Genomic DNA, 18,440 nt, shown 5'->3' with positions numbered 1-18,440 from the left:
TATCTTGGGCAGGGGGGGGGGGGGGAGTCTAAATATATAGAATCAAGCTTTATTCATCCTCATTATGACAATGGATCATTTTCTTCACAATTTTTGGTATCAGATGATCCTCCCTCCCCTGTCAAATTTAACTAAAGCCACATTAGTTTTATATCAAAGTACGGCAAATAGCAACAATATCACATATAAGTTTATGCTTCATCTTCCAAATTTTGCCTAAAAGGCAGAAGTTAAAAAAAAAGTTGGTGAAACACACTTATTAATTAATGTATCAAAACATTACTGAATTTTAATGAAAAAACTACCTGGTATTGGTAGTCTGGCATAATTTTGCTCTATTAAAAAAATCCTCTAGTATTTTCCTTAAATTAAGAGGTTAAGAGTCTTCACCTCTTTTAAAGTATCTACAGCATTAAAAATATGTTGTCATTAATCCGCCCAAAGTGTCATCAACACAGATACTAATGATACCAAATATTACCTCAGATTTGCTATTCCAGGGAAGATTTTGAATAGTGGAGCAGGGTTTTTTTGGTAATAATAAATATAAACAAAATTAGAATTTGAGTGTTTATTGTCTGGTAACACTGATTAGAAAACAACAATGTCATACGTAATCTTGGGTGTAGCCTCTAATCCCTATGCCATATTTAAATTTACATGTTGGATGTTTGAACATTCTATATTTATACCACTTTATGTTCCAAGGAAAGAACATTAAGATCGTAAAACTAGCTAGGAAGGAGATTATTTAGAAGTTTTTAAAAGGTTTTTGAATTCACCATAAAATCTTGTCTCAAGAGCTTTTTCAACCCTTATGATCTCAAATTACTGAACAAGTCATAATGTAAAAGTAATGAAATACTCTACAAAAATTTTCAATAGAATTTAAAATTTTAACTTAAGGGAATTTGAAAGTTCAATCATTTTCAAAGAGGCTGTAAGGATGATTAAAATCCTGAAGGAAGCCTGAAAGAAAAAGGACACAGTCATTACGGAAAATGTAATACAATGTAAACTCTCAGGTTTCATGTTTAGACTAGAAAGCTTAAATTCAAGGCCTTTACACCAATTTTCACAGAAACGTAATGCTTTCCAACTCATGGTCCAACCACTGAAAAGCTGTGCATGGCTAATAATGACTATCAGCTCAAGTTAGTCACACACACGGGGGTAAATTGGAAATGAAAAGCCTTCAGTTACCAAAACTAACATAAATGATTTCTTTCCTTCTGCTGACATGAAAGGAAAAGAGTTGAATGTTCGTGAAGGATAGCATTTATGCACCCTGCCCGAAGGTCAGAGAGCTCACTCAGCACAAATATTCCCCGAAAAAGTTCAACTGCTCAGAAAAGAAACCATCTCTTCCAAAAGGTCACCACGTCAGGTTGACATTTTGTCTGCTCTGAGAAAGAGCCCGTCAAAGTTGGCTACTGTAAGGCCGTCGCTGCGCTATATATAGTATGATGCCCTCCCAAAGAGAAGCTTCTCATACGCACCAATCAGCTCCTCTTCAGACTATTTCTTGCCTTCCCTGACACCATTCTTAGTCACAATCCCATGACTTTGCTCTTCCATCTCAAATACCTACTCCCCTACATTTAACATAGGCTTATTAAACCCAGCTGAGAATCACACCCTCTCAGTCAAGTCTAGTGCAACCCAAACTCCTTCTAATGGCCTATAAATGCCCACACTATCCGATCCTTGCTCACTCCAGCCAGGCTGAACTTCAGTTTCTCCAAAACGGCAATCTCTGTCTCATCCCAGTCTCCACCTGGTAATGTTCCTTCCCCCTACCTTGCTCCTGGCTAACTCCCTATCATATTTTGGTCTTTGCTTAAACCCCACTCCCTCAAGGGGGCCCTCCCTTTTTTCCCCAGCCGGTTCCCCCCCCCCCCCCCCCCCCCCCCTCAAATTCCAGTCCCATCTTTTCTTCCAAGCAACAGAATTATATTCCTTTGCTCCTCACTTTTTTTGTATCTACACTGGGATCATTGTCTTTCTTTCTTTTCCCAGCTTTACTGAGATATAATCAACATACAACGTTGTGTAAATTTAAGGTGTGCAGTGTGTTGACTTGATACTTATATATTGCAAAATGATTACCACCAGAGCCTTAGCTAACACCTCCATCAGCTCACATAATTAGCATTTCTTTTTTGTGTGAGAACATTTTAGTTCTACTCTCTTAGCAACTTTCAAGTATATAATACAGTATTATTAGCTATAATCACCATGCCATATATTAGATCCTCAGAGTTTCTTCATTTCTTTTTTTTTAAAGATTTTATTTATTTATTTGAGAGAGAGAGAGAATGCACATGTGAGCGTGAGCGGAGCGTGGGGTGGGATGGGGGCAAAGGGAAAGGGATTCTAAGGGGAAAGGTAACATCTGCTGAAGGGAGACCAGGAAAATTTGGTTGAAGGTGACATTAAGGTGAGATTTGAAAAAAAGTTAGAGTTTTGATAAATGTGTACCAGGAATTGGTGTAAGAGGCCCTTATCAGAAAGAAAATAGAACAAAGATACAAGGAAAAGATATAATAAGTGTGCACAGGAGATAGAGATAGTAGAGTTTTTACATGTTGTCCCATCTCTTGAGCCCAAATAGGGAAAGCCCTTGCCTTATCACCGAGAATTTATCTGTTGTCAAAAAAGGAATGAAAATATAATTAAGATTTTAAGATAATAATTACTTCGGACCTATTCTCTAAGTTTTTGGTTATCTCCCCACTTCATTATCTATTTCTGGTGGTTATTCTCTCAGCAACTGGATTTTAAGTTTTTTGAGGGCAGGCACCATGTCTTACACTTTTGTCAGAGGGGTTGAAAATAGCAGCGAACACGAGGAAAAGTCAGAGAGGGCTAGAGAGCAGCTGGGCGCTACACACAAGTGACAGCAATGGTTTGGTGATAAAATAGTGCCCTTGCCGTCAAGGGGTTTATATTCTGACACAGGGATGAAATGATTGGTATAGTCTTACGACACAGTAAATAGGTTAGAAGAAATACAAGAGGCTATAGAGCACTAGAATTCTGCAAAGCAAATCATTTTAAAATTAATTCTAGTAGGTATTTAAATTATAATGGTATTTTCCAAGAGTGTTTATGGACAACCTTTTTAAGACTGAGAACAGTAAATTTTAGGGATGAAAGGCACAGCATAGGGAACAGAGTCAATGTTCCTGTAATAGCCTTGTATGATGACAGACGGAGGCTACCCTTTTGGTGAGCACAGCATAATGTATAGAGTCATCAAATCACTGCGTGGTACACCTGAAACTAATAGCACATTGCTTGTCAACTATACTTCAATACAAAATGTTTTGGGGGCGCCTGGTGGCTCAGTTGGTTGGGCCGCTGCCTTCGGCTCAGGTCATGATCTTGGATCAAGGCCCGCACCTGCTCAGTGGGGAGTCTGCTTCTCCCTCCCCTCTGCTGCTCCTCCGGCTTGTGCTCTCTCACTTGCACTCTCTCTCTCAAATAAATAAATAAAATCTTTAAAAAAATTTTTTAAAAATGTTTTAATTAAGAAAAAATAAAATGAATCAATCTATTCTGTATTGGGGTTATTAAAAAATAAAATTAACCTAGTGAGTCATTAAAAAAGACGGTAAATTTCTTTGATAAGGAGTCCTTATAAAATAGAAGTTTCTCTACATCAGTTATTCACATAGAACAGTGGAGAGTCTCATCTAAAACTTTATTAATGTGGTTACCATAAATTCCCCTCAGCGAATAATTCAACTCAGCGTTTGCTCTTTATGTTCCCCGCCTGTGGTTTTCTATAATCAAAGTCCTTGACTGGAGAAATTTAAATAACCTTTTTTCATCTTACAGTAAAAAGCAATTACTTTCAATTCCCTTTACATAGTCCCACTGTACTCCCAGTAGAACATTTATCTAAAGTCCCAAACAACTAAATACACACAGACACACACAGGCACACATACACACTCCACACTTGCATTAAGTAGTTAAAAGCTGAGTTGAAGGTGTGCAGTCATTCTCCCTTATATATTCTGCTGAATGCACATAATTTTTTTTCATTTCATTTATTCACTCTAGAAAGCCCAACATCCAGCTTCATTTTACAAGTCCTAGCACTGGAAAACTGGGCTACAAAATCATGAAGAGTCATTTGCTTTTTTAATTTTTTTTAGTTGATGTGTATGATAAATGGGGTTCTGAGAACCATAGAAATTTAGAGTTTTCACAATACCTTAGAAAGCATCTAATCAAGAGAAGACCAACTTAGAAACAGTATTCCCTACCCCTTTCAGAGTGGAGATATTGCTAATAGATCTCAGTGTTCTTTCCCACTGAGCCTGCGCATTGCTCAGATTCTACATGATGCTCCAGGCAACCTGTATCCTGTCAGATAAACCATTTATTGTGCATGGCCCTTCCCATAGGACAGAAAATGTATCCTGAAATTTAAGGCACTTTAGAAAGCTATAATCTATTTTCAGCTACCATAGTGCCTAGTACTTAGCAAAGTGCTATTCAGTATCCTGAAACATCTTAATAGTATAAAAACATGACTGCAGTTTACAAAACAGACTATGTGTATGGAGACCTCTTGCCTGTGGCATGTGTGTGGTGCTTCTGACTGCCCTTATTCTACACCTTAGCATTACTACCTCCTGGTTTGCTCACTGTGTGAGTTGCTCCTCCATCTTCTTGCCACATCCTAGATTAAGGCCATCCTGAAGGAGCCATCCTTGACCTTCTGTTCTTCTCTTGACACACACCACAGTATTTTCACCCACACCCGTGGCTACATATACACTGTTTCCTCATTTAGGTCTCCAGCTCAAATTTCCTCCATGCCACACCCATGCTCCCAACTCTCCGTCCTTTTTTTTTTTTTTTTAAGTTTTATTTATTTAAGTAATCTCTACACCCAACGTGGGGCTCGAACTCACGACCCGAGATCAAAAGTCGTGGGCTCCTCCGACTGAGCCAGGCAGATGCTCTCCGCAACCATGCTCTCAACTCTGGAGTGTCTACATGCATTAGAAACTTGCTATTACCACAAATTCAACATAAAAACCTCCTCCTTCTAACCAAAACTCACATATAATCTGTGCTTTTTCACTTTCGTGACCTTTATTGCACATTCTGCTTCCTCTTCCAAACATTCTCCCCCTAACAAGCTCCAATCTCTGCCTGTAAATATGCTGCCCACCCTCAAACTCAGCTGAGATGCAACAATGGCCACCATGTAGTACTACTTGATCCTGCAAACACAGGTTCTCTAGACTTTAACTCATCTCTCAGGTACCTATGGACCCCCATTATGGAACCTACTATATTTTATACTACAGAAACTTATACTTATCTCAAGGTCTTATCTTCCTTAAAAGATTTTAAAGTGTCTCAAGTTACCCTCTAAGGTTCCTTTACATGTTCCCAAGTGCCTACAGAACTATAGTGACATTATAGGCTTATAATATGCAATAATAGAACCCTTTATTGAGTACTTACTAGGTGCCAGGTACTATAAAAAAGTGCTTTACATACAGTATTTAAGTTACTTCTCACACAACTTTCATAGTTTTATTATTTCCCTTTTAGATAGGAAGACTTAGTATTTAAATAATTTGCTCAGTATTAACTAGCTAACAGGTGATGGGCAGAGAACAGAACCCAGGAGCTTGCTGGTTTGGGGATTGGACTCTTTCTACTTGATGGTGGTATGTTGTCTGGCTCTTTCCCCTGCTCAAGAGCTAGCATTTGTTGATTAGATATTATCCTCCAGGAGCTTTCCTACATTATTCCTAAGCTTCTTTGCAAAATGATTATTATTATTTCTATATGCATAAAGAAATCAAAGCTCAGCGATGTTAAGCTATTTACCTTAGATCTCACAGCTAATAAATTCCAGATGCAACTTTTAAACCTGACTGCTTAACTCCCCTGCCCCCACCAACCAAAAAAAGCACTTGTCATATTTTAGGAGGAGTCCCTTAAGAAAAAAAAAAATACTACTGCCTTTCTGATTATAATAATAATTATTATTTTATTAGTCACAGGGTTTCATTTATGTGGTTCTATTTCATTTAGATATCCTTTTGATAGAACCATCACTGTATACATTTATAGAAAAAATGTTACTCCTGCATTACATTTTTTTTTAAAGATTTTATTTATTTATTTGAGACAGAGAGAATGAGAAACAGAGAGCACGAGAGGGAAGAGGGCAGAGGGAGAAGCAGACCCCCTGCTGAGCAGGGAGCCGGATGCGGGACTCGATCCCGGGACTCGATCCCGGGACTCCAGGATCATGACCTGAGCCGAAGGCAGTCGCTTAACCAACTGAGCCACCCAGGCGCCCTCCTGCATTACATTTTGTCAACTTTTTTCTTTATATATTGACTACACAATCTTACATAACCCTATAAATAACTTGTCCAAAAAAAAAAAAGCTTGTTCTTCCAAGAATTTGATGGAGTTTTACATTAAAATGATCTTGACATCAGAAAGATAAGTTATTGATAGAAAATGATTGCTTATGTAAATAACACTAGGTCAGGAACATGCTGAGGGATCTATATTTAGTACTGTCTTTATTAATTTCTCCAGATCATTATGTTTTGCCTGGTACTTCTATTGCATTCAGCTTGGAAGGTCAAGATAAAATACTACACCTAAAGAAATAAGTGGGTACTGATATAAATGCCAAAATGAATCTGAACTAAATGCCATGCACAGAGAGAAGAGAGGGAAAAGGAAATATGCAGTATCAGAATTAACCATTAGATTTTAAAGGAATACAAGAATATAATTTTGAAAAGGAAAAATTAGGGGATGGTGATTTTACTAGAAATTGCCTGACTTATTTATGAGAAAACAATACTCAATACCAAATTAACATGCATGCAGTAACTACCAAGATAATTAAAAGATACTTAAAATACAGATATTATTTAATGTTACATGACTTGAATGTCATTATTCAATTTTGCCAATGCTACTATTCGATTGGGAAAATCCTATTGGTTTTGAAGGGGGAAAATGCAGGTGAATGTTGAAAATTAATAAAAACAAAATCATTCCAAGCAAAGAAATAACTCCAAAAAAGTATCCGTCGTTATAAAAGTACTAGTTTCTAGAGCTCCCGGAGGATGCTTTTTTTTTTTTTTTAAGATTTTATTTATTTATTTGACAGAGAGAGACACAGCAAGAGAGGGAACACAAGCAGGGGGAGTGGGAGAGGGAGAAGCAGGCTTCCCACTGAGCAGGGAGCCCGATGTGGGGCTTGATCCCAGGACCCTGGGATCACGACCTGAGCTGAAGGCAGACGCTTAACGACTGAGCCACCCAGGCGCCCCTCCCGGAGGATTCTGAGTAAAACTAGACACACTTGCAATGCATTACAAATGCGTAATTACCATTTAAATGGAGGGAGAAAAACTGGTGAGTGAAAGGAGAAAAAGGCATTTTCTTACAGCCAACCAGACGCTGGCATTTCAGGCAATGATCATCTAATCTACAGAGTCAGGTTAACAAAGCTATTGTCATTCTGCCACTCACCCTCAGTCTTTTAACTGCCCCTCTCCTCCACCAGAAGGACACCCAGGTTAAGACTTTCTCCTTGATTATCAGTCACAATTTGCTCATTAGGCTCTGGTATGCCTAATACGTAATTCAACAGCATATGTTTCCCAAAAGACAGCTAAGAGACATAAAGCCTTCTGATTCCCGTTTTTAATTACTTGGGCACCGAAATCATAAGAGTGAATGAAATTCTGAAGCAAATCTCTACTGGCTGTACAATTGTGATTGTTAGGATCATCTCTTCTCCCCTACAGTCCAACAAAGGCTTTCCTTAATAACATCCCTGTTTGTGGATTTGGCTGGGTGGCTACTTAGATGTGAAAAATACTGCCTTATTCCAAAAAGGCATTGAACATCATTTTCAAATGAGTTTAAAATGTGTCACGTAGATTTCAAAACTCTGGAAAAGTACCAAATGTGTTTTTATCAGATAGCTGCATAATAAAGTGTAGGAGGGTAAAAGATTTGTCAAAAATCACACAAATTAAGTGGAAAGATCCCTTCCCTGTCACGTGTATTCCTGAAGTCTAATCTATTCCTTTGGGTTGCTGCTACATTTCTTATCATGAGATTAGCTACTTCTTATGATGCGTTTGTTGAAACCCATTTGGATTTATCAGGGTGGCACATGTTGGTTGGATTAATCATTGCTTCTATCTCAAAAACTGATTATTTCCAAAGTAAGCATATAAATGTGAAGCATGAAGAACTTAGGAAATCATAAAGTGAAAGGCTGTGCATAATCAAGCGTGTGACAGAAGGGATGGGGTTATGAGTTACATGTGGCTACTTTATTCTAGCTTTCTCTTTGTATCTTCCTTTGGCTATTTTATTTGGTATCTTTAAAAAAAACTGTCACAGTGGTGCATGGGTGGTTCAGTCATTTAAGCATCTGACTCTTGATTTTTGGCTCAGGTCATGATCTCATCTCAGGGTTGTGAAATAGAGCCCCTGTTGGTCTCCACATTAAGCGTGGAGCCCGCTAAAGATTCTCTCTCTCTCCCTCTCCCCCTTCTCCTGCTAGTGTGTACACACTCTCTCTCTCTCAAAAAAAAAAAATATATATATATATATATAGTCACAAATCAGTGTAACAAGTTAGTCAAACACAGCCATTCAGCGGTCTTTTTTTGCCATCTAAACCAGGGGTCCACAAACGATGGCTCAGACCAAATCTGGCCCTCTGCATGTTTTTGTAAATAAAGTTTTATTGGGACATAGTTATGACAATACATATTTATGTATTGTCTATGGCTGATTTTGCACAATGACAGCAAAGCTGAGGAGAAGACCCCAAAAGCCTAAAATATTTACTATCTGGCCCTTTATAGAAAATGTTTGCTAGTCTGTCTTCTAAACTGTTGCATCTCTCAATGTTCTAGAAGGAGATTATACTCTCTGGCCACAATCTACTCCCCCAGTTCCGGTCCCTTTAGATCTGTTTGCTTCTACTTCCTCAAGACATCCCATTTTTCAATTACCTTCTTTTTCGAGTAAACCTACCATCATCAGTTTACGTATCTTGCCCTTCTCAGTCACTATCACAATTAATCCCATTCCAAAATTTATTTAACCTGAAAATAAAGCTGGTCACATCGACCCAATCTCTGCATTGGGTCAAATCATCCTCCCCATCATCACCATCATCAATTCAATAACAATGGAAAGATAGAATTAAAAGAAATGTAAATATTTACTGAGGTTGTATAGAAAGCATTTAAGTGGTGAAGGAGGATTGTGCCCTTAATGAGCAGTAGAACACTTCAAAATCCTGTCTTCCCAGCATCACTATTCTTAGTATTCCCCCAAACCAATGACAACTGCTGTGGTAGATGCTACTGTGCACTGCCCAGCCCACCGTTTCAGGATCAGGCACTCATTCTTCCAGCTGCCAGGCTCTTTTTGGGAATTGCCTTCAAAGGGAGTCGCTTCACTCCATATTAAGCCTCCTTTTATTTATTTATTTATTTTTTAAAGATTTTATTTAACCAACTGAGCCACCCTAAAGATTTTATTTATTTATTTGACAGAGAGAGAAACAGCGAGAGAAGGAACACAAGCAGGGAGAGTGGGAGAGGGAGAAGCAGGCTTCCCGCAGAGCAGGGAACCTGATGCAGGGCTCGATCCCAGGACCCCGGGACCATGACCTGAGCCGAAGGCAGACACTTAATGGCTGAGCCACCCAGGTGCCCCTAAGCCTCCTTTTAGAGAGCGTCCCACATCTAAGGATGGTTGATTTGGGGTTTGGGCTCCTGTGCCTCAATTAGGGACACCATCCAGGTTCCAGAGCTCACCTTAAGAGTGTCCCAGGTAGTGACCGTATGACGATTCAACTCTTCCCCCTGCCCAAGTCTGTTTATCTCTCTTACAAGTGTTATTCCTACAAGCATTCCCCAGTAAAGCCCTGTAGGCCAATCTCTGCCTTGGAACCTATTTACCAGGGAACCCAGTTTAAGACAGCTGCTTTCTTCAAATGCTTTCTCATCACCCAAACGAAAGCTTCCCCAGTCCCAGTCTTACTCTTTCTGTCTCTCTCCTCACAGTCCTGTGTCCTAACAAGCCTGGTCAATTCCTCTTCTCTCAATAGAATTCACTATCTTTTCTTTAAGTCTACTAATTCGATATGAAAAAGAATCTGTAAGTAGTTCTATAATTTGTGCTAGTATGTTTTCAATGTCTTATTCTAAGATTTTAAGGTGTTGCCATAAAGAAGTTTTACACTAGAATATCAGGTCTAATTTTTTAAATGTTTCACTGTTTTATTTTTAACACAATATCTAACCAAAAAGCATTAAATATTGCCTTTTATATTATGCGCTTAAAGTCTTTATATGATTATCATAGGGTCAACTGTATAGTGAAAGCTCTTCTGCAATAATCCCCCACCCTGCAATAGCATTTTGATTCAAAGTCAAATGTTCTGATACAAAAGTTAGACAACAACACAGCATGAGAAGACATAAAACATTTTAAAACAATCCTATTATCATCAAGTTCCTCTTTGATGAGTCTGCTTCTGGATGGAAGGAAGGAAGGGAGGAAGGAAGGAAAGAAAAAAAAGAGAAAAAGAAGAAAGGGGAAAAGGAAGAAAGACAAGAGAAGGAAGGGGAAGGGCAGGGAGGGAAAGGGAGAGGAGGGGAAAACTAAGGTGAAAGAAAATCAAGAGGAAATCATTGTAAATTCATGAATTACTTCGCATGCGGCACACACACACACACACCAAGCCAAATTAGTAACTGTTTCCATCCAAGTGACAGTCGCAAGCTGTTCATCATCCAACAGGCTGGAGATGTTGATAAGAGGGTCCTAGCACTGGATGAGGGTTTGGGCAGGATGACCTTTATACCCTGAGATGTAAGTGCCAAGATTCGGTGACTACTCTAGGAACACTGGTGGTAACAGTAGTAACAATGTCGGGGAAAATTCTAAAAATTTTACCTGTAAAATCTCATTTTGTCCTCAGAGCTACCCAATGATTTAGTCACTATTATTAGCTAATATTAACAAATGGGTAAACTAAAGCAGAGACAGATTTAGTTAGTTGTCCAATATGACATACTTAGTCAATGAAGCCCAGATTTCAACTAAGGCAGCCTGACTGAGGAGCTGTTATATCTCCTTTTTCTGCTGCCTTCTACTACATGTTTTCAGGCACTGAAAATCATTTACATTTTACAGATTTGGTTTCAACTTACTTTCTTAATTAACTCTGATTACATTTCTTAAAAGTTGCTTAATAGGAGGAGGGAAAAGGCATGCCGACAATTCATACAATACAACTGGGAAGCTTACCATTGCAGAAACCATCTTTCTCTCTCTGGAAATCTATCTTTTCCAGTTATCTATTCATCATATCCTATGAAAAAAGAAAATCAATTTACCTTTACAAAGTCTTTCTGAAAAGTCAATGATGACTTACCTAATTTTTAAAATGCTAAACACAAAATATTTGTAAATAACAATATGATCTCTACTCTGAGATTTTAACATTACTGTGATTTTAACATTTAGGGCTCCAAGAGACTTAAGGTCTTAACCGGCTTGGGTATGAATTTAACACAGAGGAAAAGGTCAAATATTTTGTGGTGACCACAAGACTAGTTGTCTCCAGTGACAGAAAACCTGTGGATACTCAATGAATCCATAATCCCAGCAAATCATCTTCTGAATTCACTTGCTAGAGAAGTATAGACCAAGGACTAAGTGGGGGGGATATTACCATCACTCCTGGAAAACAAATGTGGGTGAGGAGCATCATGGTCAAATAATACAAAGTGTATAAGGTTACTTACTTTCCTCTTCCATAAATCAGAAGTCCACTTATTCTATGTCTCAAATAAATAAATGCTCATTAGACTATCACCTGCAAATAGGTTACCAGTAACTCCCCAATTTGTAAATCCAAAGAACACCCATGAATCTCTCTCCCTCCATATTCACACCCTCCTTTTTTGATCTCTATGACACCACTATCTCCCATTTTTCCATCTTCAATTCCTTTTGAAGAATCCTGTCTCCTTTACTCAACGCTTTAATACAAGCATTCCCCCCCGGGGTTTGCAGTTTATTCACTTGGGCGGAAAATAATCCTGCCTTGTTAATTTGATTTCATTGTAGTCCCTACAATGAATCTAGTGTCACTAATTGTTCTCAATCTGTGAATAGATAACTGTTTCTACCAAAATAAATAAAAACCCAACCCTGTGCTCTTTTCAAAGCTTTTCTCCTAGCCCAGTTTGCTGTGAAGTTTTAAATGGAGGGAGAAAAACTGAAACACAGAACTATTCTCTGCAGTCCTCCGGTTTGATTTCAACCCCAGGAAACAGCAATCACCCTGAACTTCAGCTCCCCAACTCAAATAGCTTTTTGGAACACCTCACGATCCTGTTTACAAAAAAAAAACAAACAATTTTTACGTAAGAAGATCTAGGAGTTGGCAATGGAATGTGTATGTGTTTGGCCTTTCATCCTTACCCCTACAAGGTTCACCCTGCTTCTTGTTCAGATTTAGTATTGTGTCCTACAGGGCCAGAACAGCACAAAAACCTGGATGCCCCCCAAAGTTATTTTAAATAGTAATTATGAAGCACTTTGTAGTTGTCCTATTTCAGTTATAAAACACTTTCCTCAGCCATATTCTGACCTAAAATTTTTTATGGTCCAATTACCCAGGTGAAAGGAGGTGGGGAGGGTACAGTTCTGACTCCAGTTGGGGTTCTAGGATCCAGGCCTGGGTAGCAGGGGAGTCGGAGGACCTGCCCAGGAGCTATGCATGGTGAGCTGAAGGAAGCCAAGATTTGAATTTTGTAAGTAAGGGAAAGTTTAAATAATCAAGTTGAGAAGAGTGGATAGAGGGTCAGCCAACTAGGTAGGATGAAGTAAATTAATTCCTCAAGGCAAAGGTCATCTTTTGTTGAATTGCTTTTGTGGAGTGGGAGTTGGGGGAACTGGGAAATCTATTAATATCCCATTTGGATTGGAAATTTTTACCTCTTCTCTATCAACATTGTGGCTTTACCCATCCTAGACTAACTACTGAGGTCATAAGAATGTGTCTTAGAAATTAGAACAAAGAGGGCGCCTGGGTGGCTCAGTTGGTTAAGCGACTGCCTTCGGCTCAGGTCGTGATCCTGGAGTCCTGGGATCGAGTCCCACATCGGGCTCCCTGCTCAGCGGGGGGTCTGCTTCTCCCTCTGACCCTCTTCCCTCTCGTGCTCTCTGTCTCTCATTCTCTCTCTCATAAAATAAATAAATAAAATCTTTAAAAAAAAAAAAGAAATTAGAACAAAGAAATCTGCTATTGTGTTTTCTACCCACACTTTAATTTTGATGCCTAAAAAAAAGTAAGGGCAAGACTTCCATCTGGGGGTTACTGAGGGTCTGCGACATCCCATCGAGTAAATGAAAACACTTGCCAGCAGTAGGCCCACGGTGAATATAAACTGTGCGTGGTCTTCCAGCAACACAGACTTGAGCTCTGTTCAAAATGACGATGAACTTAGAATTAAAGAGGTTTATGTTCAGAATAGTCAAGGTTATCATTGAAATTACAGTTAACCCTTGAACACCATGGGAATTAGGGGTGCTAATCACATGGCTGAAAATTCATGTATCACTTTTGACCCCCCCAAACTTAACTACTAAGAACCTACTATTGAGCCTCACTGATAACATAGTTGATTGACACATATTTTGCATGTTATATGTAATATGTACTGTACTCTAACAAAGTAAGCTAAATAAAACATTACTAAGAAAATAAGGAAGAATACATTTACAGTACGGCACTGTATCAATTGAAAAACATCTGCATAAAAGTGGATTCACACAGTTCAAACTTGTGTTGTTCAAGGGTCAACTGTATTTCATTACATTAGACTGCATTTATGCAACTTTTTATTACTATTGGTTTATTAAATTAAATTCTCCTTTTATGTATCCACCATGGGGATTTTAGTGTTTAAGAAAAACACAATTAAAATAAGTGGAATATCAATGAAAATATCAATAAGTTAGCAATAGAATTAACGATTGCTTGTTTGACTTGTCTGTGTCCCCTTAGTAGAGTATATTCTCACCATGAAGGTAAGGATGTGATCTTTTTTTTAGTGACAACAACACTGCCTAGGGCATAATAAATACTCAATAAATATTTGCTGATATAGATGAGAGTCAAGGAGGCACTAAGTACATTAGCAGTTAAACATTTATATTCTTTAACATTTGGAACTTTTAAAAGTGCTTTAACTTTTAAATCACATCTGCTGAATAAAAAGAATATTAGATCAAATGTAGTCATCAATATTTTGATGCTCCATTAGTCATTCAAAGGTATTTTTTAAATGAAAGATGAATATTTCTGGAATGCAACCAGGATTTTTGGATTATGGAGTGCAATAAGTCCTTAATATGACAAATTCTTCTAACAGTATACAGTGTTCATTGAATTAACAATATCTAGAAGATCTCTAAAGGAAACTGAAAAGGACGAGATGGTGGGTGAATAGCAGAGCTAACCAGAACTGAATACAATTGTTGGACCGTATTTGCTGAGAGGCTTCAGGGTTTTCCTTTGAAACTACATGCAAAAGAAGCTTCAGTGATGTATGTTTGCTCAGGTCCCTACTCTCTTGTGGGCATAATTTGCCACTTTACTCAGCACTGTACAAAAAAAGGTATGACACTTTAAAGATGCCAGAATCCTGGGAAGAAAATATAAAAAAGAAAAGTACAATGTATTTGCCACAACTTCTTACCACACATGTAATATATACCCTATTGGTTCTTCCTTCTGGATATAATTTTGTTCTAGAGGTAAAGAATAAGAAATGATCTTCCATCTTACGTTTTCTTTTATTCTTGTTTGTTAATATGGAAAAGATATAAAATCTGAAAGCCAGAAAAAATATGAAGTCCTAGACAAAGTGGAGGTCTCAGGTAAACAAACAGGACATTTGGCTAATCTTTATCTTTTCATAGGGCATATTTTCCTTACAGATGAGCCTATTAGTGTGCACCTACCTTATTTATGGGTCTTTCTATCTTGTCTATGGGTCTTTCTCGGAAAAGGTATACAATATAAGGAAAGAAAGTAATGCAATGCTGGCTAAAGGAAAATGGAGAAAAATTTCTCAACATGTATGAACTATGGAAACACTTTACATATCTTCTGTGAACTCCTTTTGAAAAAGTTGCTTGAGGAATATTCCAGTAAAAGGGGAAAAAAAAGAATTCTAAAAAGAGGAAGGTACAGGATCCAAAAAATTATTTTAGCTCAGTAGAGCCCTGAAAAGAAACTAATTTTTATAAATTAGAAAAAAACTCAGACTTTTAGAAGAGTGTCTATAAGATGAAAATGAAAATATTTTTCCAAATACTAAGATGAATGATCACAGTGATAGGAATAAATATACATGACGATCCTTCTTGACAGGAAATAATGAAGGTAATTTAAAACCCTAGAAAATGCAAAAGCTGTATAAGAAAGTCACAATGTAAACATGAAACAAAATGAAATGTAGCATGATTTTGAGAAATGGAGAGTAAGGAAAGAGAATCTATTTGATCAGACACTAGATAATTCTCTTTCAAGTAATATAGCCAATGACACAGAATCACATTTTCTATTTTCAGTTTGGTCTTTACTGAGCAATATTTATACAATCATGATTTTAAAAATTATGTTTATTATTTTTAAAATTTTAGATTCAAACTATAGAGTAAGCATTTCAGGATATAAAGATATAGTTACAGAACAGAAAGTAAACGTTATATACTTGATAAGGTCAAATGAGTGAGAGGGTGCCTGGGTGGCTTAGTTGTTAAGTGTCTGCCTTCGGCTGGGGTCATGGTCCCAGGGTCCTGGGATCGAGCCCCGCATCGGGCTCCCTGCTCGGCGGGGGGCCTGTCTTTCCCTCTCCCACTCCCCCTTGCTTGTGTTGCCTCCCTCACTGTGTGTCTCTCTCTGTCAAATAAATAAATGAAATCTTAAAAAAAAAAAAAAAGGTCAGGGTGCCTGGGTGGCTCAGTTGGTTAAGCGACTGCCTTCGGCTCAGGTCATGATCCCGGAGTGCCGGGATCGAGTCCCGCATCGGGCTCCCTGCTCGGCAGGGAGTCTGCTTCGTCCTCTGACCCTATCCCCTCTCATGTGTTCTCTCTCTCTCAAATAAATAAATAAAATCTTAAAAAAAAAAAGGTCAAATGAGTGAGAAAGCTTACAGAGTTTAGGAGATAGAAGGAGGAAAGAATAGACAGAAGTACAGGGTTCCAAATTCTCTTATTTAAATAATGGGTGAAGACTTGGTATATAGGGACAGAGCACTAAACCAATTACTCAAAGTAATCAAGTCAATCAAGTTGAAACAATAACCAATAGAAGAAATATTAGAAATCTTAAGAGCCAAGAATGAAAAATGATAGTTAAAATTCAAAAATAACAAAATGGTAATACCCACTAAGAGCAAAATAACAGAAGACTATGGATAGTGTAAGATAAATTTTCAGATTTCATTCTGGGGACTCAATAGATAACATCTGAAGTTAATAAATCATGAGAAGGAGTCATAACCATATTGTTCAAATATAGGAAGTAACCAAAAGAAGAACTGCATTAGAATCATACTAGAAGGATTACTTCTGGGGAGGAGGTGTAAGAGGTAGAGTAGGGGGTGGGCAAGTTAAATTTTCCTTTTCATTTTATAATCTTCTGTTACCTTCTGAACGTTTTTTTCCCCTATCATATAGATATGTTATTTTTATTACATAAAAAAGGTAAAACATTTCCTGATAACTAGCTTAGCATTCTCTTCAGTGATATTATCCCCAAGTGCATTCTTACTAAGGAGAAAATGAACATACTCCTGCAGGTAATAGTGAAAGATGCAGCAATACCAAATGAGTACTGCAATTAATATTATGATGAGTAGAAGCATCAGGAATCCAAACATGTCAACTGAAATGCATGAAAAGAAATATATTTTAATAGAAGAGCAATAATTTCTTATATTTTTATCTTTTCTAGTATCATGCAGTTTGATTCTTAAATACAAATTAACAAGTTATGGAAAAACGGTATAACATACATCATCATATACTCCAGTAAAACTACCATTAATACAACAATCACCAATATTAGAAAAGAATCTGAGCTGCTAAAAGGATGTAGCATTTAATGTCCTTCATCTCCAGATTGGTAAACTATTAGGCCACTGGCTTATTTTTTTCCCTGTATTTTCCCTCTAAACTCATTCCAGGCAGTATCTCAACAGAAAGGAGCAGATCCCTCAGTCTGCCGTTTCTGTAAAGATGCATGCAGATAGCAGGGGGAGGTTTGTTGAGTTAAGGAGCTCCTTATCAAAGAGACAACAAATGCTTGCTGGGAGAGCAGAGTTCTAGCATTTGCAGATTCCATAGCCCCCACCCCCAGTGGATATCCGTAAAATGAAGCTACAAGGACAGAACATGAAATGGAAACTTGGCTTCCCATTCATACTGAATATATGAACCGTTACTTGTTTATAAGCTCTTTGTTCCAATCAATTATGATTTAAATATACCTGATAGTACCTGAAAGAACAGGGAATTGAGGGCAAAATTCATGTGGTTTTTTTTTTCACTTCAATTAAGAAATAAACATAGATTCTAGATTGGGTTTTCTTATACAGTTAGGGTTCACTAGGAAAGCTTTCATTTCGCCTTTTTTTGGAAACTTATTATAAGGTTTTAGTACATTTCCCTGCTTTGGTAAGTACCATATAACATACCAAAAAAACACATTACGGATATAAAGATGATTAAAATTTGTTCAGTCCTAGGGAGTCACTGTTCTGAATGGCAACTGTCAGTATAGATTATATTAGTTGAGGAAATGCAAGTTAGAGTAATGTTCCTGGGCATATTTCAGTATGTCCTCACCCCAAGACTAGTGTATAAGAAACTCCTGGAGTTCTTAAAACAACATGAAACACCTCCCTTCACTGGGTAATGGTTATCATTATTAGAGTACATTAGAGCTGAAACTTAAAGTAGCCAACTAGTATGGTAAGGTACTCACCAATCAGAATGAATGTTGACCTAGCTTGAACCAACACTGGTTGGAAACAACCAGTATCAGCCTGTATCCAGGGAAACATCAATGAACAGATTTGCTATATTTTTAATAAAGCAAATATAATAATTTATAATCCTCCAAATATAGTGAAATATAGTATTTGCAAGTTAACTGGAAAAAAAGTACATAAAAATTCAAATAAAGACAACTCACCTCTACAGTTTGACCAATATACAGAACTGAATTGACACCCGAAATATGGAAGACACATTTTTTTGCAAGCCCCTTCTTCACTGCACCAAAAACACTATATTTGGAAAGAAAA

At 37.7% G+C, this 18,440-nt stretch overlaps 1 protein-coding gene across 1 annotated transcript in view; it reads right to left on the bottom strand.

The window, feature by feature from the left end:
• Window positions 1-254: 254 nt before the first annotated feature.
• PTTG1IP2 (PTTG1IP family member 2) overlaps window positions 255-18,440 on the bottom strand; it is a 34,183-nt gene continuing 15,997 nt past the window's right edge. Inside the window, exons 3-7 of the mRNA XM_044920161.1 lie at window positions 18,329-18,422; window positions 16,949-17,017; window positions 13,482-13,541; window positions 11,359-11,422; window positions 255-969 (exon numbers count right to left, since the gene is read on the bottom strand). Of these exons, the coding sequence (XP_044776096.1) occupies window positions 11,409-11,422; window positions 13,482-13,541; window positions 16,949-17,017; window positions 18,329-18,422 (237 nt within the window). The 3' untranslated portion in view covers window positions 255-969; window positions 11,359-11,408. The remainder of the gene's footprint in view (window positions 970-11,358; window positions 11,423-13,481; window positions 13,542-16,948; window positions 17,018-18,328; window positions 18,423-18,440) is intronic.

The sequence above is a fragment of the Neomonachus schauinslandi genome, chromosome 12 (genome assembly GCF_002201575.2).
Source record: "Neomonachus schauinslandi chromosome 12, ASM220157v2, whole genome shotgun sequence".
NCBI classification, from domain to species: domain Eukaryota; kingdom Metazoa; phylum Chordata; class Mammalia; order Carnivora; family Phocidae; genus Neomonachus; species Neomonachus schauinslandi.
Note: the sequence above shows the minus strand (reverse complement) of the source record. Positions and strands in the feature narration are given on the sequence as shown.